The 23,625-nt window shown below is 37.9% G+C and overlaps 3 protein-coding genes across 9 annotated transcripts in view; 1 reads left to right on the forward strand and 2 right to left on the reverse strand.

The window, feature by feature from the left end:
• The window catches only part of LOC107556920 (leucine-rich repeat and immunoglobulin-like domain-containing nogo receptor-interacting protein 2), a 16,238-nt gene extending 9,871 nt beyond the window's left edge, over positions 1 to 6,367 (reverse strand). Inside the window, exon 1 of one of the 2 annotated variants that reach the window (XM_016240168.1) lies at positions 6,060 to 6,367. The gene's annotated coding sequence lies outside the window, so the exon portion shown is untranslated. Of the gene's footprint in view, positions 1 to 5,424; positions 5,793 to 6,059 lie in introns of those variants that run through there. The other variant, XM_016240169.1, reaches the window with a different exon arrangement.
• A 52-nt stretch (positions 6,368 to 6,419) lies between these two features.
• On the reverse strand, positions 6,420 to 19,167 carry LOC107556921 (eukaryotic translation initiation factor 4E-1A-like). 6 transcript variants are annotated; one of them, XM_016240173.1, is made up of 8 exons: positions 15,602 to 15,689; positions 14,481 to 14,596; positions 14,261 to 14,356; positions 14,116 to 14,179; positions 13,135 to 13,248; positions 12,888 to 13,027; positions 12,659 to 12,805; positions 6,420 to 6,452 (listed from the first exon to the last, which is right to left on the reverse strand). In XM_016240173.1, the coding sequence occupies exons 1-7, from the start codon at positions 15,644 to 15,646 to the stop codon at positions 12,691 to 12,693; spliced, it is 690 nt and encodes a 229-aa protein (XP_016095659.1). In that variant the 5' UTR covers positions 15,647 to 15,689; the 3' UTR covers positions 6,420 to 6,452; positions 12,659 to 12,690. The 6 variants fall into 6 exon arrangements, with proteins under 6 accessions (XP_016095659.1, XP_016095658.1, XP_016095661.1 ...); XM_016240172.1 differs by lacking the exon at positions 6,420 to 6,452 and having other exon boundaries at positions 11,674 to 12,805; XM_016240175.1 differs by lacking the exons at positions 6,420 to 6,452; positions 15,602 to 15,689 and adding an exon at positions 19,118 to 19,167 and having other exon boundaries at positions 11,690 to 12,805.
• Positions 17,170 to 23,547, forward strand: LOC107556922 (uncharacterized protein C4orf32 homolog). Its single transcript, XM_016240178.1, has 2 exons — positions 17,170 to 17,407; positions 22,146 to 23,547. Exons 1-2 carry the CDS (start codon positions 17,279 to 17,281, stop codon positions 22,419 to 22,421), a joined length of 405 nt encoding a protein of 134 aa, XP_016095664.1. The 5' UTR covers positions 17,170 to 17,278; the 3' UTR covers positions 22,422 to 23,547.
• Positions 23,548 to 23,625: the final 78 nt, after the last annotated feature.

A 23,625-nucleotide genomic window follows, 5' to 3' on the forward strand; every position in this document is an offset into this window, starting at 1 on the left:
AGTAGTTTGGATGGACTACAGTCAAACTGCTGTGACAAATATCATGTCAAATTGACCTACATACACACCATAAAGCTTGTTCACTAAAACAAATCTTCAGCACGAAGAATTCTTGAACAGTTTGTAATCTCTAAACTATCAGAAAATAAAAATACAATGTAAATCTTGAAGAGAGAAGCTCAAAACGCCCTCAGAGGGAACACAGATATTATGTAAGGGAAGAGAAAACAATTGAAGATGCAACAGAAAAAAGAATCCAAAGATATAATAAGCAGGAGCTGGTGAGAAGAATAGAAGAGGTAATTCAGAAAGAGGAACATGTTGCAGTGCATAAGAGAAAAACAACGAGACAAGAAATCAGGCATACTGATTCATCTTTCCACCTGCGTGCCTGGGTAATAACATTAATGTGTGTGCAGTCACGTTTATTTGGCCAACAGGTTTCCTCCTCCCTTTGGCATTTGTCTGTGTGTGTGCTCATCCCCGACATACTATGTAGTGGAAGCATCATTTATGCTTTCTTGTTGGTTTCTCTTCTGCATGCACAATATTCTCAGTGTACACAATTACACGCACACAAAAAAGAAAGGGATGCGAGAGACGGAGAAAAGGCGAGATTTGATGAGCCGACTGCCTCCAGACATCGCTTCTGCAATGCTAATTAACCCTGCAGGCAAAATCCACCACCAAGACACTAACCCTTAAACATAAACACACACACCCTCCCACACACAGGACCTCAATGCATACCGCGTATGAAAGTTTTACTTAGATGCGGCCGAGATATTTCCCTTCACCTTTAGTTTCCTTTATAATTATTTTCTGTCTAATCTAAAAGGTGATCTAATCACTTAATAATTATGCTTAATTGGGTATTTTCAAACACAACAGGGAGCAGACTTCACATTTCTTGCAGAAAATATATGTGGTGGCTAGGTGTTTGCAGTCAAAACCCAAAACTTTCCAAAAAATCTAATCTGGTTGATTTAAAGCACACTCCTCCTCAACAAGTCACACAATTTGCAGTATTATTCTTGCCCATGCAACAGGGTTGTGTAAAATTGTAACTTTGAATTTAATTGACCACACACCACAGGAAGTTGAGTTGGAATTTGCAATTACTGGAAGTGAAATTTACTGAAAATTCAGAGAAAGTCAAATTTTTGTTTGTTTGTTTTTCTCCCACAATGGTCCAAAAATTGGTAATATAAATACAAATAAAGTACATATTTCTATAGCGGGACATTTTTCAACTTTTGCTGTCAAGCCAAGTTTTGTCTTTATGTCAGGGTTATATATTTGGAATTTCAGTTCATTTTAAATCTACTTCCTTCAATACTTCCTAATTCAGTGTTCTAAGTCTATGCAATTATAGTTGCTGCTTGCAACCTCAAATCAAATTTAGGAATATAAGTGGATTTTAAAAAGCAAATACCACTAATTGGCACGAGTTGATAAGATCTTTGGGTCATGGCAACCACAAAACATCTTCTTCATGAGGATCTTGGTGGTGATCACACTCTAGAGGACACTTTTTCTTGGAGGTGAGACAGGACATCTATCCTTGCTTGGCATTTCCAGGGAATTGAATCAGGATTATGTCAGCTGCTCTAAGAAGCAGTGCTCTTAAAAGCAGTCTGTTTCTGATTCCATAGAGTGCATTACCATTATGAGTCCAAACCAGCTCTAGCATAAAATCTTGGCACTTAGATGGATAATGATAAGGCTAACACAACAACCACTGCCACCAACAAAATGCATAAGTTGATTTGCATACAAGTGGATTAAACAAACACATCTTTCCCTTAAATGTCATTGCTTCACCCAATTCATTTTTCTAAATAACCTTAATGGAAAGCACTGGTCAAGCAATTTAATTTAAAATAAGTGAAGTGAAACACTAATTGAAATTACTTTGGCAATGGCCGCATAAGTTTCACAGGTACTTGAAGGAACTGCCAAAAGCTCACAAAATCTCACATACAGACATGACTGACACAGCCACACATCCATCCACATGCATATTTAGTTTGTTGCCTGATATATGCTAATTCATGCACATAATGCAGATTACTGAGATAGTTATCGGGCTTCAGCTCTTTGAGTACTGTTTGTCCCCAAACAAGCTAACAAGTGAGCTGGAGGAACAAATAAATGGCCTCATTCTCCCATGTAGCATTGCGTTAAGTAACAACAGTCAGAGAAACAAATATATTAACAGCGAGAACTACCCTAGTAGTTGGTGGCACCGAGGGTGTGAATTGCATGCAGATGTAAGACTGAACCACAGAAAACCTTGTTACAGTTCATTCAGATGCTGGAACTGGCCACTCCTGAATATGAAAATAAAAAAAATAAAAACTTTAGCGATAGTGAAAAAAGGAGTTATTCAAAGATGACTCATAGCATTAACGGAGGGAATAAATTTAGTAAAAAAAAAATCTGTTAGTGTGCTGTCTCCCTAGAGGACGCTCAGGAAGCTCCTGGAGGCCATCAGGGCCAGTGGAGTTGAAGCAGAGCAATCGGCACTTTGAAAGGAAGCCTAATTAAAATGCAAAAACGCTTGCTTAGTCAGACAGGATTCAGAGCAGGACATTTTTTCTTCATGTCATACTTCTGACAGTATAACGAACCTGTCTAATTGTGAATATTAGATGGCTTAGCATGAATACGTGAGCTGCTCTGTGAGGCTTCTAGAAGCTATCATAGTCATAGCACAATATACAGTGATATTATCTCCAGTGAGACAGGTTGCTAATATTTAGGTCAGTGGGCCCTTATGCTATAATATTGACAAAAGAAACTCAAATTAGCCCAACACAAAATCAATATTGTAGCTTAATATCTAATCTCTTTCCACTCAAAGCATTCTGTAACTGTTCCCTTAGTACCTAAGGGAAATCAGGGAAAATAGCATATATATATATATATATATATATATATATATATATATATATATATATAAATGCGCAAACCAATATTGTACTGATGTTGCATACTGATTAGTATAATGAAATGATTGTTCAATAGACTAAAAAGTGTTGAGAAAGTTGCGTATTAATCAGTCTTACATTTTATTTCCATATTTGGAAAAAAAGTTTTCTTTGATATTTACTGATATTTTTTTTGTGTACTGTATGTTAATGTTCATTTTCAAAATCATGAATTTTCATTAAATGTTTTGTATTTTTAAGAATTGTTTTCCAATAATATTTAACAAATTCCATTTCATTCTGTCTGCTAATTGTCTATTAACAGTGTTTAATATGAATTCTCAATGGTGAATTCTTGCTGACATGCAACTGCATTATGCTTGTACTGGACTGATCTTGGAGTAAGAGAGAACACAGTTATTTCTTAACTTAAAAAACAAACAAACAAAGAACTGCAGGTAAAATGTGGTTCACTTCAGAAAAAAATACTGCTCTGATCCCCTCTTTTCGGCCTAGACATCTCCTGCATATCCTCCCCATATGGCCCTGGTATATACTACAGATTGTTAACACTAGTGTGTCTAATTTGTATCCCTGTTGGCTTCCCTCAAAGTTCCTTAATGAACCCAACTAAACTGTCAAACTTATTAGGCTTGGCTCTGGAGAAACAGACTTGTGATTTACATTACTTGTCACTAGTTCTCAATTGCTTCAATATCTTAGTACATCTGTGCTAGTTTGCTGTGGCTAAGCTGCGTTTCTCTACAGAGAGAGGTGCACACCATTCTACATCTAGAAACGTCTTTACTCGGCTGTTTGTTGCTATAGATGGCTATTTACATGTTTGCAACCATGTTGTCACACAACAAACACAGTCGTGTCCTGTCTGAGCAAGAGCCAAGACTACGGGGAAGTGAACTGCTTATGATCGAAAGATCGAAGCAATTGACGAATCATTAAGAGATTAAGATAAATGGTTAAACAGGCAATTAAAGCAAAACAGTAAACCAACTACAGTCCAAACCTCCTATCGCAGTGTAAAAAGTATACATCCAATTAACTGTAAACTAAATAAATAAATAAGAAAGAGAAAGGAAAATAAATACACTCATTATTAACCACATCTATTAACTAAATCTGGATCAGATACCCATTTCTTCAGACAGCACTATATTTTCAGTGCCACTTTCTTGTTGCCACTTTCTAAATTGCCACTCTGGCTTTATTCTTGATTCGTATCTTTTGCGTTCTGCTGAAGAGTAATTTTAACAATACAATATATGCACATTCTAATAAGTCACTTTGGCAGTATAAGACGTATAATGGCGTGTACAAAAAGTATACAAGAAAAATGTATTTATGTTAATGTAAATGCATTTCTGCATGCCTCATGAAGGCATTTCAAACAGTAGCAGAATGCTATGTCTTCAGTGTTTACATTTACATTTAAAACAAGTTGATTTAATTCACTGAGCAATCATTTAAAATTCCATTCAGTTCTTGCAGCATTTGTGAATTTCTGTAAAAGCAGTCTGGAGGCTTTCCTGAAATATGGCAGCACTAATCTAGGTAAACCATTTTGCTTTGCTTTAAAAAAAATTAAAAAGACAAACACTTTATTTCATGGTCCAGTTAGTACAACGTGTCAGCAAAATAGCAGCAGTATGCACATAACGTCAATTCAGACCTGTTGGTGTAGCTTACAAGGAGAATAAAGAAGAGATTAAACCTGTTAAACACTGTGAAATCTGTGATACGTTTGTTACATAATAATTACATGGTAATTACCATGTAATATACCACATTAAAGAACATTTCCCCCTGAGCCTAATTAGGAGCTAAAATGTTAAAGAGGTAGAACACATTTTTTTCTGAATGTAAAGAATTGCTGTTTCTCTGGGGGGTGATGCGACACACGATGCTGTGATTCAATTAGGTCGGACATAAAGGATAATACATCAGAAGGTGTTAGGGTGTAGACAGCATCATGATCTTAGGTTAGTTATACTTGCCTTCCTGATATGGAATATGAAGACATCTCGAGTCTTTTGGTTAAAGCTGTGTTACAAACATTTCCTCAAGACAACACCAATTCACACTTTCAAAAACAGCATGTACTCTTCAGTTCCAGCCTACACACTCATCTCATTCATGGATGTACTAATTCACAGCAAGTTCAAAAAGTTACGTTTTTAAAAAAAAAGGAAACAGATTGCCAAATGTTCCCTACATTGCTATACACCTCTAAATAGCCTCGTATCAACTTGCCAGGTCCATTTTCTCAATCCCTCTTTTTTTCCCTCTTCCTTCAGCCCCTAATGGATGTGAAAATGGAATTGCATATCCCAGAGATCTGCTGAGTTTATATTTTGTCTTAATGTGATTTAAACCAAATAATCGTCCTCTCGCCACATGTGACGACACACTTGATAAGATGAAAATGCAAATGTGTGAATCACACCCTGACACATTCATCCTGTAAGTTACTTACTTATTCAGTCAGTAAAGTCAGCCAGTCAAAAGCTCTGCGTGTCTCTCCCGAAGGCAGGTCTTCTTTATTGTGTCTGACAGCCCCAAACCTGTCCTTCTCCACCCCCTGAAATCCACACTTTTTGTTCTTTACCTATGAACAGCATCCATCACTGTCCAGAGCCCTTCTAGTCTATCAGCGCGTGAGATCGGAAGCGTTGAAGGGGGAATCGCAGTGGCTGCCGTCTGCCGAAGGAGCTCCGCTAAAACCGAGAGCATTAACGACACCTGACCGTCCGTCACAGACAAAGTGAACTAGTGACACACTTACGTGCACCGTGCTGATGAAATATCGCAGTGATGTCTCCCTCGCTCCTGTGCCTCTCTCTTTTTCCCACCTCTCCACTAAAGCGCAGGCTGTGGAAATTCGCAGCAGCACTCGCTGAAACCCCTGGCAGAATACATCACCACTTTCCCCTTTATGAGTCACAATGCACACATACACACCTCTGATCCGTTCCTACCTGCCACATGCGGAGCGTCTCAAACCAACAAGCACTTTTTTTTTTGCACTACAGTTTAAATAGTCTCAACTCTATCACAAACACACCTAACAGCATAGGTAGGCTTACGTGCTCAACGAGTGCTGCTGGTTACCTGTGGCTGCTGTTCTAGATGCCATAAGGATCAGCGTTCCTGTGATCAGCGTCTGAGCGATCAGCTAAGAGGATGAGGGAACAGCCAGCACTCTGTCTCCACGACAACGCCCGGCAGATGCCACACCTCCAGTTCAGGCTCCTCAAGAACAATAAGCATTTATCGCCACCCTCCCTCCCTCTCTCTCTTCTTCCCTCTCCATCCGCCGCTTCCCGCTGTAAAGCCGCGCTCACTCGGAGAGAGTGACGCGCTTGTGTGTGACGTCTTCCCAAAAGCAGGGATTCTGTATGTGTGTCTGTTAGACTGAGTTCCACAAGGGGATTAGGCACTTTTCATCTTCATGACGCACACTAGAAAGAGAGAGAGAGAGAGAGAGAGAGAGAGAGAGAGAGACCGGAGATGGAGAGACAGAGGATGGGGTCGTCATGGAGATATTCGCCCATGAAGGGAGTGTAGGGTGAATGACATGAGATAGTGATAGAAAGAAAGAAAGAAAGAAGTGGTGTTAGTGAAGCCCTACGACACAACCATACGGCACTTTTGATTCAGTTTGGCATAAAAGAGAAGAACCGTCTCACTAAAAGAGGGACTTGTGCTGATTTGCATGCACATATTCTCGCTTTCTCCTCCTGAGCTTTACTAGTGTAACTGGCTAGCCCTCAGGGAGGCCCTTCTACTGCTCTATCCTGCGTCTGACTTAATGCTCCAGCCTTAAGATTAAAATAGCTGCAGCCAAATGCCTTAAACCCGCCGCCTTTTCTAAGATTACAAAGCACTCGCTTGTCCAGCAACCTGAGCTTCAATACGAAACCCTGCTGAAGGGACAAAGCGAGGGCAGATTCCCTGATGGTACTTTAGGTAACACAAAATGCCATGTCTAATTCCTATTAACATGGTGTAGATGGCAATCTGCCATTGGGAGTATGAAAGGCTCTTCATTCTACATACTAAACAAAGAACGTTACAGCCAGTAATTGTGCACAGTGTAGAGGGTGTTATAATTAAACCACTCCCCATCAGGTTTAAGCCTCGCTAACAAGAGAATAATTGACTGAAGAGGTTGTCGGCCATACAGATGAAGCCTTGATGTATATGATCTGATAGTAACGAGTCGACGGTATCTGGGGCGTCAATGTATGCGCCATGTGCTCTGCCGAATGCCAAATGTGTTTTCAAAGGTGCAGCTGTAATTGTAGAGCTCTATCATCTGATTCTGTCATGCTGATCTGATATCAAAAAGATGAAAGCTTACTGTGATTGCACATTCCAGGAGCAGGAATCCCACACATGCAAAGCCGGATACACACAGAGACAATTACAGTGAAGCCTGGGCAGACTAGACTTCACCACATTACCGTAATACAAAGAAAATCACATTCTGTTTGGTGCGAGCAAAAGTGCAATCTCTATTGCTTTTAGGTGTCTGTAAAAGTGTTCGCTTTTGAACATACAAACACATGCAATGTAACGAAGAAATGTTACGTTCACACTGGAGCTTAATCCAGAGTCACTCCTAGTTTGACTGCTTAATCTTGTTCTGTACACTCTAAATTTGGTTATTTATGAGAGGGATAACTGCATTCTACAACCAAATTTACTAGAAAAATACAGGTTGAAAAAAACCAGGACCAGTTTAAGCCACTTATTCTTATAACCACTTGACTTACCAGCTCTGTGGTCTAATGGCGATCCATTACTGTCCAAGAGAGCATGCAGTTTAAAAAGAGCAGCTAAATGAAAAGAAAAACTTTCCAGATGATGAGACGCCTCAGGTTGCTAATATTTCTTCGCTCACAAATAGCTAAATAGGTTAATCTGTTAGCATCCATGTTTATTGTTAGCACCCTAGTAAATAGTAATATATTTAAAATACATTTATTTCATACTTAGTTCAAAATCTATTAATATATTTACTGAAATATCACTCAAGACTTAAACTTTATTTGGAGTATCACTTGTGCACAATGCACATTTCTTAATATTAAGCCTAAAATGTGTTTTAATGCCACAATTGATGAGGATTGTATGATCTTTGAATATAAATGAATAAAAAATTAAAAATGCAAAATATTTAAAGTGTACCTAAAGTATACTTGCAATAGATCGACTTTAGCACAAATATACTTCAGTGTATCTTTAATTGGACGTCAGCACTACTTCAAGTACAAAATTAGTTTTTCCAATTTAGCAGACTTTAAGTATACCAGTTTATTATACCAAAGGTACAATTGCAGGGTATTTTACATAAATATGAAAATGTATTTGTAGTATACTTAGCATAAAAATAAATGTATTTCAAAAACATTTTATTATATTTATTTTTCCACTAGGCAAAATTCAGGTGTGACTCCTGTAGTCTGTTCACACTTAAATTTAACATTAAGTGCATTCCCTCCCAAAACTGTCAAAATGCTTTTTTTTTTTTTTTTTTTAAGTGGGAGAACTTGCACAATTGGTGGCTGACTAAATACTTTTTTGCCCCACTGTATATATATATATACACTGACTCCAAACTTTTGAACAGTAATGTGTGTGTGTGTGTGTGTGTGTGTGTGTGTGTGTTCAAAAATGCTGAAACATCTTACTGATCCCAAACTGTTGAACGGTAGTGTATAATATATAAATGCATATGCGTGCACACACTCACAAAGATTCAGAGGAAACATACTGTACAGTACATAAAATATATATAAATATATAATATATATAGGCCTAAATACACACACTGCATGCTAAAATCCATCTAAAACTATTTTCAAAGATATCGTGCCACTTTTTGAATAATCACTTTGCTTGCATCTTTTATGAGTAATGATAATTGAGCAACATGAAATATTTATACTTTTAAAAATTTATTTGACACAGGGCTATTTGAAATGCACTAAGGCCAAAAGAGCCAGTTACAATACCAAAGATATGAACCTTTGGCTGTATTTCACCTAAAATCACATAATATACTTATGAGAACATATTTCGAGAACTTCTGAAAGTCATTGTTATGGTGATAATATATACTGCATGATCTCTCCATACATGCTTATATCACTGCCATCCACTGTCAAAATACTGAAAATGTTTGGCAAAAACCCCAAGCCACATGCCAGGATTGCTGCAACAATGAAGATGCTTTTGTGCTCTCTCGTAGCTAGAGGCAAGAACAAACATGTAAAGTAATTAGACATGACTTAACCTAAGAGCATCCTGCCTAGTGAATAACCATTTATACTACGGTATTCAGAGGTCGGACAGGGTTTAGTGTCAAAGATATGCCTAGTGGCTCTTTTCCTTTTTAGAGCAGTTGTATAATACCCTTACTGCCCATCTTAGTCTCATCTCAGTTCAGAGGTCTGACTGTTATTAGCTTTTCCTTCCAACGAGTCCTCCATTTTCAAAGACCATACTTTCATCTCAGATTATGTATCCAAGCACACATAACGAGTATTCACACTACATGCAAAACATCTAAATTAAGATTTCAGCACTGCATATCTCCATCTGCTTGAGACCGGTAATTGGTGAACAAACTGCGTGCTCCTCATTAGAGTTTTGCGAGGGTCACTAAGAATGATTCAAGGGTCTCTCATTAGGGATGCTAGAGGTGTGAAGCGAGGAAGCTCAAACAGCACATGAGACTGTCATCTCATTATCCCGATGTCCAGTACCACATAAACAACCAGAGGACATCAAAATGATATTAAAGACTATTGACACTTGCATGCATCTTTTTGCCATTATTAGTGACCCTGGATCTCAGCCATTAAATAAGCCAGAATACTCTTTTATGGTCAAATGAGATTTGTAGTTGTCAAAGTCGATTTGTCACGGCCCCTCCCATGCTGTTTGTTTATTAAAGCATCTGTTCATCCACTGATCAACAGTGTTGGGGAAAGTTACTTTTAAAAGTAATGCATTACAATAACGCGTTACTCTCTAATAAAAGTAACTGATTACGTTAGTTACTTTTTATGGAAAGTAATGCATTACGTTACTTTTTTAAATCTGGGCAGGGCTTGCTTGTTTGATTTTAATATAAAAAAAATTATCTTTTACAAATGTAAAAGCCCTTTTCACAACAAAATGAAATATGTCTTAATATGTAAATATGTCTAAATATGTAAATTAATATGTCTTAGGCTAAAGGAAATGTAAATTCATGTCTGTACAGTAGAGGATGCAGCTCAAACAAATTACATGAAGAATATGATTACTATATTCAGCAATAACAAAAATGATTCACAAATGTGTCATTTTTGCTTAGTATGACTGAATTGGATCATTGAAGATCAGTAGCAAAGACATTGGTTACTAAAATGGGATTCATACATAAATGATATTTGTCTTATTTAACACATTTAATTATTGCAGGTTTGTATAATATTCTGAGTTTGCATTTGACTGTTTTTAATTTATTTTGAGAATACTGAGTCTGTTTTTGTGCAGGTGAGATGAGTAAATATGATCATATTAAGAATTACAGTAAGCATCATGTTCACACAGCGAACGCAACACCTCTGCACTTACTCCTGGTTTCTCTCAACATGGCAACACGAGACGAGAGCTGTCAGTCAAGACATGGGAAACAAAGTAACTGCCGTTACTTATTTGAAAAAGTAACTCAGATATTTCCTTAAAACTCTAAATTCTAAATGCAAGGGTGCATTTAATTGATCAAAAGGGACAGTAAAGACATTTCTAATGTTATAAAAATATTTATATTTCATATAAATGCTATGCTGTTAAACTTTCAACTTTTTCAAAGCACCCTGAAAAAAAGTATCATGATTTTCACAAAAAAAATGCAGCACCACTTATTTGATAACTACATTGATAATAAGAAATGTTTTAAGCACCAAATACATTAAAATATATTATTTTAAATTGCAATATTTAAGGTTTTTACTGTATTTTTGATCACATAAATGCAGCCTGGGTAAGCATTAGAGACATCTTTTTCAAAATCTAAGGGGGGAAAAAAGCACAGAACCACAAAAATGCCTGTATTGATCACCTGTCCTTGAGATAAATAGAAAATCTAAGTTTGAACTAAGCTTGATTCTGAACAAAGTCCACTCTAATAAATCATTATTTATTTTCTTTTTATGTGCTTGCAGTAACCCTTCGTCCTTGCTCTAGCAGCCAGTATCAGGTGACATTCTGATGTGACATCACAGTACAGCACTGTTCAAAGTCTACTGCATGATCCTGCATTAACTTATTCTGAGCTCTATGAATTTAGTTAAATAGATACTAATATTGGATGTAGAAAATAATGTGGCTGTGCAAGCACAATCAAGTTTTGCCCTGACACTAGACTGGGCAGTGCTGATGAGTGTGGAATACTCAACTAAATGGTGACTCGCTTACTGAATGTTTTCAATGCGAGTGTGAGTTTTCAAATCTAAAACTTATATTTCTTAAAATGTGTAAAGTTCAGAAAAACCAAAAATAGATATAATCGCTAAGAATGGAGTGAACTACAAAAAGTTTGAAAGCAGAGTATGTCAGGTGTCACAAATTGCAGAAAATCGTGGATAAACTTCTGATTCCACCTGGAAAATGCAGATACATTAATTTTATTAATAACCATATGTTTTTCTGCATCTCCTCCTCAGTCAAGATATGTATGCTACCTCTTTGATCTACTATGGTGAGATTTTATGTTCTGATGTTTTGAATAATGAATTGCCCATTAACGTCCTGCAACACTGTGGTGATGAATACCGGGATGCCTTTTCCCCTTTTAAGTGAAATAAATTGAATCAACGTAAGGCTATTTTATTTTCAGGGCCTATTTGGTAATATTGCTATCTTAATGAAGAGCCAACTCAAGCCAATCCAGACAAGCACAATTAATCTGTTACAGCACTGTAAAACAAATCCCACAGTTTACTATTCTAACAAGGAATGTAAACTTATGATGCATCAAAAATTCACAATATAAAAACACATCTTGAATTGCAAACATTTAATCAAGTTAATGCTTAAAGACATAAGGCAGCTCTATGAAGATTAGCTTGATTACATTCACTCAATGGCCAAATACCATCTCAATGACTTGTTGACGATTAATCTGAATAAATTAAAATGTTTATGTTCATTAGGCCCTGAAGCAGCAAAGCTGCTGGATAAAAGAACAGACATTTCCTTTCCTCTGCCATCAAATAAATTGGCAATTTCTTCCAAAAAAACTAAAACAAAACAATATTAAATACTTTATAACTCTGAACAAGACTTGCCAGGGGTAAACATTGAATGTGACTTCATTATGCGCATGTTCTTTTTTTTTTTCTCAGGGTGAAAACTGTGTAGTGATGTGTGAATGTTTGGTGGGTTACAGCGAGAACATGTGTAGTGTAGCATGATACAGAAGTAATACTTAAAATGCATGTGAATGTAACAAGCAGCAGAGGTACTGTTATTTTCAAATTTTGTCTGTGCTGCAAATCTCACTGGTTGTGCAAGTTGAAGTCCAGAAGTGTGTTTGTGAAGGGCTTTTGTGAAAAGTGTACTTGCAAGGGGGTTTCATGGCAGTTCAGTCCAGTCTGTTTTTTGTTGCTTTGGTTTTAAGAGGCGGAGAAAGAGACAGGAGAGAGAGACAGGAGAGAGACAGGATCCAGGCCCTTGAAAATATTCAGACCACAAACTTGTTCTTAGTGGTGGAGCCACTCTTAGTGGCAGTGTCAGCATGAGACTGGTAGCCAATGGTCATATTCATAGAGATGCCTAATCTTTCCTTGTACACCCTCCTGCCAAACAAACACAATAACACATTGTAACCAGCTGAGTATGTTTTCATTTACATGTATTGTGAATGCATGAGAGTCTCACCCTATGTGCGTTACAGCCTCTCTGTTCTCGTAGTCCCTTGTCCAGACAGCAATTTTATCTCCTTTTGTTCGGACGTTGACTACAGCCCCGCATACATCATCGCTGTAGTCGTCAAAGGCCTCACCGATGAGGCACAGCAGCTGTAGGTATGACACAGGTGAATGTTACAGAGTCAGGGCTACAGAAGTACATGAATTACTTGCGTGTATGTTGAGGGGGCGTTCAATGACTAACTCAGAACTTTTACCGTTTCCAACCAAAAGCGGTCCAGGTCATACTTCCTCTGCTGCTTGTTGAGAGTGATGAGCCAGCGGCCTCCTTTTTTATTCCTCTCATCCTCCCACATAGGCTCAATACCATCCTGCAACCCAAGCACAAAGCAAAGTCCACAGTAATCTGGAGAATCTTGTACACTACCTCTAAAAGCAGCAAGCAACAGTAAACAAGCAAAAAGAAACTACCAAAAAAGAAACAGAAATGTTATGTTTTGCAAATGCTACGCTTTTGGCAACTGATCCTTAAATATACTCTCTGCCCTCCTTTATAACATCCCACTGGAGATTTTCATAAATAGGACAACAAAGTAATAAAAAGGTAAATGCTAATATTATATTATGTGGGTTATAACTTATAAGAATTAATGATGAAATTTGAGAGCATTTTTTTTTAATAATCTGAATTAATACACAATATAAATGATATTAAATAAGTAACACTAACTTGATGTCATGGCATGAACTTCTTGACAATTTTTTTTCTTGTTTATTTCCTGTAGCTCTCAAACAGTAAAGCATTCCACTAGCATAGCCAAGTTCATGGGTTCAAATCCTAGTGAAAGAACTGATGTAAGATTTGCAAAAGAGACATGCATACAGCATGCATATTTTCTTTTGTCACTTCTACGAGTTATCTGGAAACATTTCACCATATTTTTGGATTGTTTCAGTCAAATTAGTCCAAACACATCGACTTACATTAGAAAAGAGCAACAGTTTATTTGATAATATGGCAAACTGCAACAGATGCTGCAGTATGATTGGTCAGTAATGTTTTTGTGCAGTTTTGCTCAGGGTCAATTCATTCTTGAAGTCATGGTAATTTGTGTTTATTGGGTAAAATCTCATTGAGCTTTAATGATGATGATGACCGAATTTTCAATTTTGATGTGAACTATATGGGTGAACCCTTTAAATACATAAAAATGGCAGCAGTTATGATGAAAGCCTACCTTGAAAAGTGAGTAGTCACATCCTGACATCAAATTACTGGAGAGCTGAATGTGGTTATAAAGCCTATAAAGAAGAGATTCATAAAATCATATGAATCGTGTTTTAATATATGCATATCTCTTGTAAAAACAAAATCAGTCTTACGCCCAGAAATCCTCTACTGTGTCAAATTTGGAGATCAGTCTGAGATTGGCCTGCCATGTTTTGCTCTTGTCATTTTTGAAGAACCATAAAGACCATCTTTAAGAACAAAATAAAAATAAAGACAACATCTAAAGAAACTAAAAACTACATTTAGAAGCTAGCACATTATTTCAAAACAAGTGCATTCATCCCTAAAAACAAGTGCATTCATTCACTCGACCGGTTCTGTAGGGGGTGTTTGATGTAGCTCTCAGGGCTGACAATCTCCTGATTCGTCTCTTCTGAGTCCTCCTCTTCACTCTCACAAGAAATTGAGTTTAATTCCTGCACAGGAACCTTTAAAAGATTAGTTTAGTTACAATACATTCAAGTTCACATCACAGCAGCCAGTACATACACACACTGTGCAGACATGAGGACCCTTTATTGTCCTCATTTATTTAAGCATCCAGAGTAGAACTAATTCAGCAGCTGGGACCAGTGCGATACCTGGCAGATGTGATTGTGTTGCATCTGATGTTAGTCTGAAGACTACAGTCACTGTTAGTTTTGCTTAAATTGAACCTAACATGAGCTTTGTGTGAGAGCTCTGAGTGTTTACAGTCATTCGTTATTATGAGCTCATTATTATGAGCTTTAGAAAATGTAGATACAAATTTATACACATAAAATGAATTTAACGTAGCAGATTGTAACAGCTGTGAATAAACTGTGGTTTGGCATATCTGATGTTAGTCTGAAGACTACAGTCACTGTTAGTTTTGCTTAAATTGAACCTAACATGAGCTTTGTGTGAGAGCTCTGAGTGTTTACAGTCATTCGTTATTATGAGCTTTAGAAAATGTAGATACAAATTTATACACATAAAATGAATTTAACGTAGCAGATTGTAACAGCTGTGAATAAACTGTGGTTTGGCACAGCTTTTATAGTTTAATCCAGCATGGTGTCGTTACACTACAATTCACTTCACTTTCCTCATTCACGGTCTAGTTTTTGACAGCTGTGCTGTGGTGGGCACGCTTTGTTCCCGAAAGAAAATTAAGCAAGATAAAAAGTGTGGCTAAATGCATATAGGGTAGTGGTGACGAACAGACATCTGGAAAAGTAATTAAGTGCCCTACGCGACTGGAACAAGCCTTGTCAACTTTCAGCCAAACTTGCTGAGCCACCCCATTCAAACATGCCGAATAACTTTTTAAAAGTTTACAGAGGACGACATTTAAACGTAAGTTTCGCCTAAAAAGACGTATACACGTATCGTCAGGGGCAGGTAGTTCGTAGCGTAGCGCTGAAGGACTGGGAAGTATAACATAATCTTTGAGAAGTTTATTGACTCACCGGCTCCGCCGTCGCCATTTTACGCGAGCCGTTCACAGGCCTCATAAGCGACGTTCACGCGTCACTTCAGTGCTTCGCTCTGATTGGCTGACACCGTGCTGAGAGCGAATCACAAGCTGTGTTTCAAAACTTTACCGCGAGACGCCTACCAGAGAGGACTTGAACACCGCTTAGCTATGACCCATGCGTAAATGACTAATCTTTTGAATCGGATCTTAATAATTAATAACAACCCACTCTTTTTTTTCTTTTTCTTCTTTTGTTGCAGTTTTTAAAACAAAGAACATACAAGGGCAATAACACATAAATTACATCAAAACAAAAATAATAATAAACGAAAACAATTTAAAAAACAAGTACAAATAATTGCAAATTATTCAAAGAGCCGCAGTGCAGCGAGCGAATCACAAGCTGTGTTTCAAAACTTTACCGCGAGACGCCTACCAGAGAGGACTTGAACACCGCTTAGCTATGACCCATGCGTAAATGACTAATCTTTTGAATCGGATCTTAATAATTAATAACAACCCACTCTTTTTTTTCTTTTTCTTCTTTTGTTGCAGTTTTTAAAACAAAGAACATACAAGGGCAATAACACATAAATTACATCAAAACAAAAATAATAATAAACGAAAACAATTTAAAAAACAAGTACAAATAATTGCAAATTATTCAAAGATTAGATTTAAGGCTTTATAATAATTTATTGTTTTTTTTTTGCTTTGTTATTTCTTGTTTCTTTTAACATATACAGGTATAATAACAAATAATTCACAGTCACGAATCGCAGTTCTCAAATCACCGACTCTTTAAAATAAAATAAAAACAGATATGTTGATTTTTTTATGATTTATATCATTGGATCACAGAGTGCATCTACAAAAAGAAGGTTTAATATTAAAACTATTATATATATATATATTTATATAATATATAATTTCAATTTTTATTACAAATTATTAACTTAAATATCAGAAAAGTATTTTCAGCCAAGTGATGTAAATTCATTTTAGTACCGTTTAATGTAAATGCAAATTATATTTGTTTTTTATGCGCTGAATCAGAGATGCCATAAAAGTCAACTGAATAAAATTATAATAAAAACAAACAGCAATGAACAGACGATAGTAACTGTTATGTGAATTTACTCGAGCATGACAGACCGAAATGTGATTACTTGAGACATAAAGGGCAGCTGAACCGTTTTTGACCGGTTCGTTGAAATGAACGGTTCAAAACAACGCCCCCAAATGTTGTCTGCGTAGGTGGCTCATTAGGTGTTGAAACACAGCCGTGCGCTTCAATAACTGCATACATTTCCAGTGCATATTTATAAATGATTAATTATACTATGAAACAGGCTAGAAAATTAAACCTCGCAAAAATAAAGAAAAGGTTTTTGTTTATGGCTGCTTCGATCAACTTTACGTAATCGACATATATAGTTCATTCTGTTGAATTCATTCACGTTTTCCCATTATGAAGGTATAATGAACATATTACAATAATTCCTACTATTTTGGATGAAAAATCTTTTATTTTGACCGCACTGTGACTCATGACGTCAAGATGTCCCCTTCTGTTGACAGCCAATACCGGAAGTACCGCGAGCAGCTATCTGCTTCTCAGCCCTTCGGCCCTGTCTCAGGTCAGCAGTAATCATTTTTTGTTAAAAAAATGTCAAGAACTAATCGGATCGTAAATGATACGGCGGTACATCATCGTGATGCCTTAAACGGAGCGCGAGAACGAAGCGGATGTCGTTGCCAGCATCAGGCTGCTGTCAGACCCGCACTCAGCGAGCAGGTAACGTGTCAGATCTGAGACAGCTCTACGGAACATTCAGCTGTGATTTTTTACATTTAATATTGAAATATAATTTTTTTTTTTAAATAGTTGCATGATTGTATTTGGCGTCATTTCCTTTCCCTTTTTGCTCGGAAATGGAGAAATACTCGATTGGTTTTATCAGTAACTTCATACTCTGCCCTATCTCTCCCTTTCTTTCTCAAGAGATTTCTACATCAAACAGCAGCCTGCTCTATGATAGCTGTGTTGTCACATTCATTAGCTATAACATAAGGTATTCATGGCATTCAGTCTAATATGTTAAGCCTCCACAATATCTCTCTTAGCTTACTTTCGCTGAATAATGAAGCCCAAGTATAGTAACCTGTTTTTTTACCTGCCTATATTTAGCATGAGTACATGCAAACATATAATCACACTCCCACAGATACTCTCACACCACAGTCATGTGGTGTCATCTTGTACAGAATTTTCCTTTTTCTAATTTGTATGACATAAAGTGCCCCTGTTATGGGTTATGAAAGGTTCATATTTTGGTTTTGGGAGTCCACAACAACAGGTTGACATGCATGCAAGATAAAAAAACACTTTCATTTATAATATGCATTTATTTTTTCCTCTTTTGCTCAACGACTCCCAAACGGTTTGCTCAATGATTCATTTTTTCATGGTCTGATGATCCAGTCTGTTGTGATTGGTCTGCTGCGTGCAGCGCATGTCAAAAACGGAATGCCCATCACCATTATGTAGCCCACAGCTCAGTGGTAAACACCCAAACAGCCATGGTATATGCGTTAGCTCAATGCAGAAACGTATTGATAACGCAGAACTCCAAGTAATAACAATGACAAACATTCACATCGACACATTTCTAGACAATTGCGAACAAACAGATATTGCTGTTAGACGGAGACCTACAGGCTGCGTGGAGCGAACACAACACACACAACTAAATACGTATTTTGCATGCTACAGTACAGAGTACATGACAGCAACAGTTTTTAAAGAGGCCATCTGATGCGATTTCAATTTTTCCTTTCTCTTTGGAGTGTTACAAGCTCTTGGTGCATAAAGAATATCTGTAAAGTTGCAAAGACTAAAGTCTCAAATCCAAAGAGATATTCTTTATAAAAGTTAAGAGTCAACCACGCCTACCTAAAATGGCTCATTCTAACACGCCCCCACATGTCTACATCACTGTGTGGGAAGATTTGCATAACGCCGCCCAAATGTTCACGCAAAAAAAGAAGGCGTAACTTTAATTCTTGCTGTTGCCTCCGCTGCTATGTTGTGGAGTCGCTGTGTGTTTCGTTGTGAAAGCGAAACTACTTTGTTTGGCCTTCCTATTGGTTTTGTCTCGTCCTGCTGGGAGACGGCATCATAGTATGTTAAGGGGGGTAACATTTCCGTCACGCGCTTGGGGCATTCGGCCAATAACAACGCACTGGATAGCTGGCCAATCACAGCACACCTCGCTTTTCAGACCGATGAGCTTTGTAAAAATCAACGCGTTTCAGAAAAGCGGGGCATAGAGGAGAAACAATAATGTACAGTATGTGGAAAATAATGGGTTTTTTACCTTAAACCGCATAAACACATTTCATTACACCAAATGCACAAAATAATGTTCTTTTTAGCAGCATCAAATGACCCCTTTAAAAGAATGACTCCATTTTCAGAATAGAAATTTCCTGATAATTTACTCACCCCCATGTCATCCAAGATGTTCATGTCTCTCTTTCTTCAGTCGCAAACAATTTAAGGTTTTTGAGGAAAACATTCCAGTATTTTTCTCCATATTGGACTTCAATGGTGCTCAACGGATTGAAGGTTAAAAATGCAGTTTCAATGCAGCTTCAAAGGGCTCGACTCGATCCCAGCCAAGGAATAAGGGTCTTATCTAGCGAAACGATCATTTTCTTAAAAAAAAATGTATGAACTTTTTAACCACAAATGCTCCTCTTGTCTTGCTCTGCGAGGCGCATGCGTACTCTGTGTACAACGGTTCAAGACAGGGTATGTCTAAAAACTGTCAAAACTTTTCTCCTCCAACTTCAATATCATCCTACATCATTGTTTTACCTTTTTTTTTTTTGTAAAGCATGTTTGACCCTCCTTGTACGTTCACTTTGTAAACAATGGGTCGGTGCTTCTGCAGCAATGTAGGATGATTTTGATGTTTGAGGAGAAAATGAGTTGGGAGTTTTTCGACAAATCCTAACGGATTTACCTCATAGTCACAAGCCCTGTCCCAAATTGAACATTTGATGTGCACTTGCGGTCTTACGGACTTACAATGGCCGCCACGTGCACGTGTCCGTTAAGTCCACGAGACCGTAGGGTGTCCCATTCGTTATTTTAGTGTTCAGAAGGGTGCTCGCGAGCGCCCCCTTTGCGGCCGTTATGCGCCCTCGATCCGCACTTCTGCTGAGCCTGCACTGGGGCGAGCTCTGCAGCAGACTTCTACCCGACAGTCAAAGCGGCATTACGTCACGAAAGTGCGGACTCAGAGGAAGACCGCGAGGGTTTAGGGTGTCATTTGGGACAGGGCCACAGTAGTGCTGTGTTCGATACATCGATACGACGATGTATCGTCACAGAAATGTACAGCTGGCCTTGTATCGATATTGTGGCACGTGTGCGAGGTTTCTAAAAAATAATGAATAGAGCATAATATATAGGCTATATCGGGGGTAGGCAAGTTCGGTCCTAGAGAGCCGCAGTCCTGCAGAGTTCAGCTCCAACCCTGAAAAAAAACTCACCCGCCAATAGGCCGTTAGAAGTCAACACATGGTTGCCAGGTTGACAAAGATAAGCTCTGTTTCGGGGATAACGTCTCTTTATATCAGGCAACTCAGTTGTGTTCCTCCGTGGCCAGATTAAACCTTGTTATAGCCCAGGGGTAGGCAAGTTCAGTCCTAGAGAGCCGCATTCCTGCAGAGTTCAGCTCCAACCCTAATCAAATACACCTGAACAAGCTAATCAATGTCTTCAGGATTACTAAGGCTATTGGCAGGTGATGTGTTTGATTAGGGTTGGAGCTGAACTCTGCAGGAATGCGGCTCTCTAGGACTGAACTTGCCTACCCCTGGGCTATAACAAGGTTTAATCTGGCCACGGAGGAACACAACTGAGTTGCCTGATATAAAGAGACGTTATCCCCGAAACAGAGCTTATCTTTGTCAACCTGGCAACCATGTGTTGACTTCTAACGGCAGCTGCAGTGACGCGCTGACTTTACCGATTAGCGATTGGCTTTTTCATTCAGAAGGTGGGGCTTCCTGCGATTGAGCGGCCATATTAAGCGTTGCATTTTTCCCCATTCAAAACTATACGAGTGACACGTCTTGGGTATTCTATAGTCTTTGGGAATCCGCTACGGTGTTTGAGGGAGGGGAGGTTCAAGTTTTCCCGGGTCTACGCGTTATGTTATGCTAATGTTTCATGTTGACGTCAACTTGAAACAGCTTAAAGGGATATTTCACCCAAAAATTGAAAATTCTCTCATTACTTACTCACCCTCATTTAATTCCAAACCCGTAAGACCTTTGTTCATCTTCGGAACACAAATTAAGATATTTTTGATGAAATGAGAGCTCTCAGACCCTGCATAGACGGCAACGCAACTGTAGGTGCGTTCCATTCGACCATAAGTGGACTGCTAAGTGGACTTCACAGGGTATTCCGCCATCTTAAGTGATATTCCAATACGAAGGGAGCGAACATGTTCAGTTCGAAGGGCACTGCGAACAGCATAGGGAATAAGGGAACATCGATGCATCACTTCACAGGAAGTGGAGAGGGAAAATCACCCAGCTGTCATTGCGCACCGCGTCACCAGTCAGACTAACGATGGAGCAGAGCCGTTAGAAGAGTTTTTTTAAAGGCTCTGCAATGGAGGGGTTGCAATAAATGTTGTTGTTATTATTATTCAAATTACAGTGTTTATGAATGGTTATGGCGGTTAATGTTAGATTTGCATATTGTATTGTATGAATAGGTGAAACTAAGTAAAACCGGCGAGAAACAGCTGAGGCTCTGTCATTTTTCATTTTACTTTATTTAGGCCTACCTCAGGAGAGTTACTATGAGGCTGCGCGTGGGAAAGAAAGTGCATGAGATGAAACCACTACAATCTGTTAACAGTCTAAACATATACATTTTGACTATATTTAGTAGATACATAATTGTGTATGTATTTAATTTTGAAAGTAAAATTAATTACAACATTTATGTTATATAATAATCTGAGTGACCCCTTCGTTGCCTTTCTTTGATGAAGTTCCAGAGCGTTCCAAATAAGCGATTATTGTCAGCTAAGTCCACTTCAGTGGATATCCCGTGCTTAGGGAGTAGGGAGCAGTGAACACTGCATAGGGACCCTGTCAATCGGAACGCACTTTGTAATGTTCCCAGGTCCAGAAACGTAGTAAGGACATCGGTAAAACAGTCCATGTGACATCAGTGGCTCAACATTTTTGCGAAGCTACGAGAATACTTTTTGAGCGCAAAGAAAACAAAAATACCAATCGTTTTCATGACTCTGAGTCGACTCTTTCTTTTGAAAGACAATAACTTTATACACGGTGCACTTTTAGATTTAAAACTTTGCAGGATGTTTTCATTCACATAGAACTGTGTTACACACTGCATGAAAGGTAATTTTCAAAAATCCATAATAGGGGCACTTTAAAAAAAGCGTTGTGTAATCTAGTCAAACTCTCTTTGCTCTCAGAATGACCTCAGGGGAAGAGAAAGACCACACAGTCACTCTGTAGCAGAGCCACAGCCAGAGGCTCCGTTGGTGGATGACTGCGAGAGGCTGGGCACTCTTTTCGGGGAGCTCAATAAGTGTTTGAGGGGCATTGGTTTCACCCAGCTTTACTTCGGAGAGAAGATCGTGGAGCCTGTGGTCGTGCTGGTATTTTGGATGCTGCTCTGGTTCCTGGGTATCCAAGCCCTCGGTCTTGTGGGAACTCTATGCATTATTATCATTTATATCCAGAAATAACAGATGTGAAGACAGGCAGACACATGAAGGTTAATTTGCCACCCACAGCCAGTGCCAGTGAAAGAGAGGAGAGACTCCTTTCTATAAAAGATGAACTTCGTGAATGTCATTTGAAAGTTTTACCTGATCCGTATATTTGGGTCTGTGTAATTTGCCTTCTTTTTATGTGGGTACGTAACAAGAGGGTGAGTTAATGAAGATAATCAGAGGATTTACTTTAACTACTGGAATGATTCCTCCGGCCTATGTGAACTGTGTGTTAGCTGTGAAAGGTACTTTTGAAAAGCATGCTTGCCTTCAATATTTGCATTGACAAAATGGGTGCATATTGATATGCTGACTATCAAAGGATAACCAGATTCTAATGACAGCTGTACATATCAGTTATAAGGTCATTACCGTTGTTGAATGTATTACTCTTATTCGCCCAGGTGTCAGTCTTGCATTCTCCTCACAATTGCACTAGAGGGCAACCTTCCTCATTTTCCCCTAAACATGTCTTGGGAAATATACCAGGGAATAATAATCATTCTGTGTTAAAACTTGAATGTGTTAATACTACTGCATGTGAATGTTTTGGGGCTGCTGGGATAACTTTGAAAGTATGAATTAAATAAAATGCTCTAATAGTCTGAGCAGAGGAAGAAACTATTAAAATCAAACCTTTTATGATAAAAGACCTACATTATGCGCTGTAAATTCCTATTTGGTATTTTTATTAGTTGATTTTACTGTAATCTGCTAATGTTGTCTGTTCTTTTCAAAGATTCATGTTGCAATATCAGTATCAATGAAATCAAAGGATAATTTCATAAAGGAAATATTTAGTATGCAAATTTTGCTACAGCAGAATATGTTGTATGACCCATATTCAGGATCAGAAGTATGAAAAAGCCTGTTTTTATTGCACTTAAGCTTTTTCTTTATGAATTATTATATTTGAAAATTATTTATAAATTACGAACTCTAACTTTTTAAGCAAGGTTAAGCTGCTCTTTATGTAACTGTGAATATCTTTGCAAGATGGCATCACTTCATATTCATGAAAATCATGTTTGATTCTGATTATTTTTGGTACTGATTTAAAAACTTTATTTGGTATGTAATACTCCAATTCATAATTCATTATTGTGGACACAATGCCAAAACTTTGCTTTTACGTTTATGTTTCTTTTCAGTGTTAATTAGCATCTTCTGTGCCATA

The sequence above is a fragment of the Sinocyclocheilus grahami genome, unplaced genomic scaffold, assembly GCF_001515645.1.
Source record: "Sinocyclocheilus grahami isolate Dianchi unplaced genomic scaffold, SAMN03320097.WGS_v1.1 scaffold583.1, whole genome shotgun sequence".
NCBI classification, from domain to species: Eukaryota; Metazoa; Chordata; class Actinopteri; order Cypriniformes; family Cyprinidae; genus Sinocyclocheilus; species Sinocyclocheilus grahami.

Coding starts and splice junctions, on each gene's coding strand:
- LOC107556922 (XM_016240178.1), top strand. CDS start 17,279: ATGTCAAGAACTAATCGGATCGTAAATGATACGGCGGTACATCATCGT. Junction 17,408..22,145: donor GACCCGCACTCAGCGAGCAG/GTAACGTGTCAG, acceptor CTTTGCTCTCAG/AATGACCTCAGGGGAAGAGA.
- LOC107556921 (XM_016240173.1), bottom strand. CDS start 15,646: ATGAGGCCTGTGAACGGCTCGCGTAAAATGGCGACGGCGGAGCCG. Junction 14,357..14,480: donor AAACACCCCCTACAGAACCG/GTCGAGTGAATG, acceptor TTGTTCTTAAAG/ATGGTCTTTATGGTTCTTCA. Junction 14,180..14,260: donor ACAGTAGAGGATTTCTGGGC/GTAAGACTGATT, acceptor TCTTCTTTATAG/GCTTTATAACCACATTCAGC.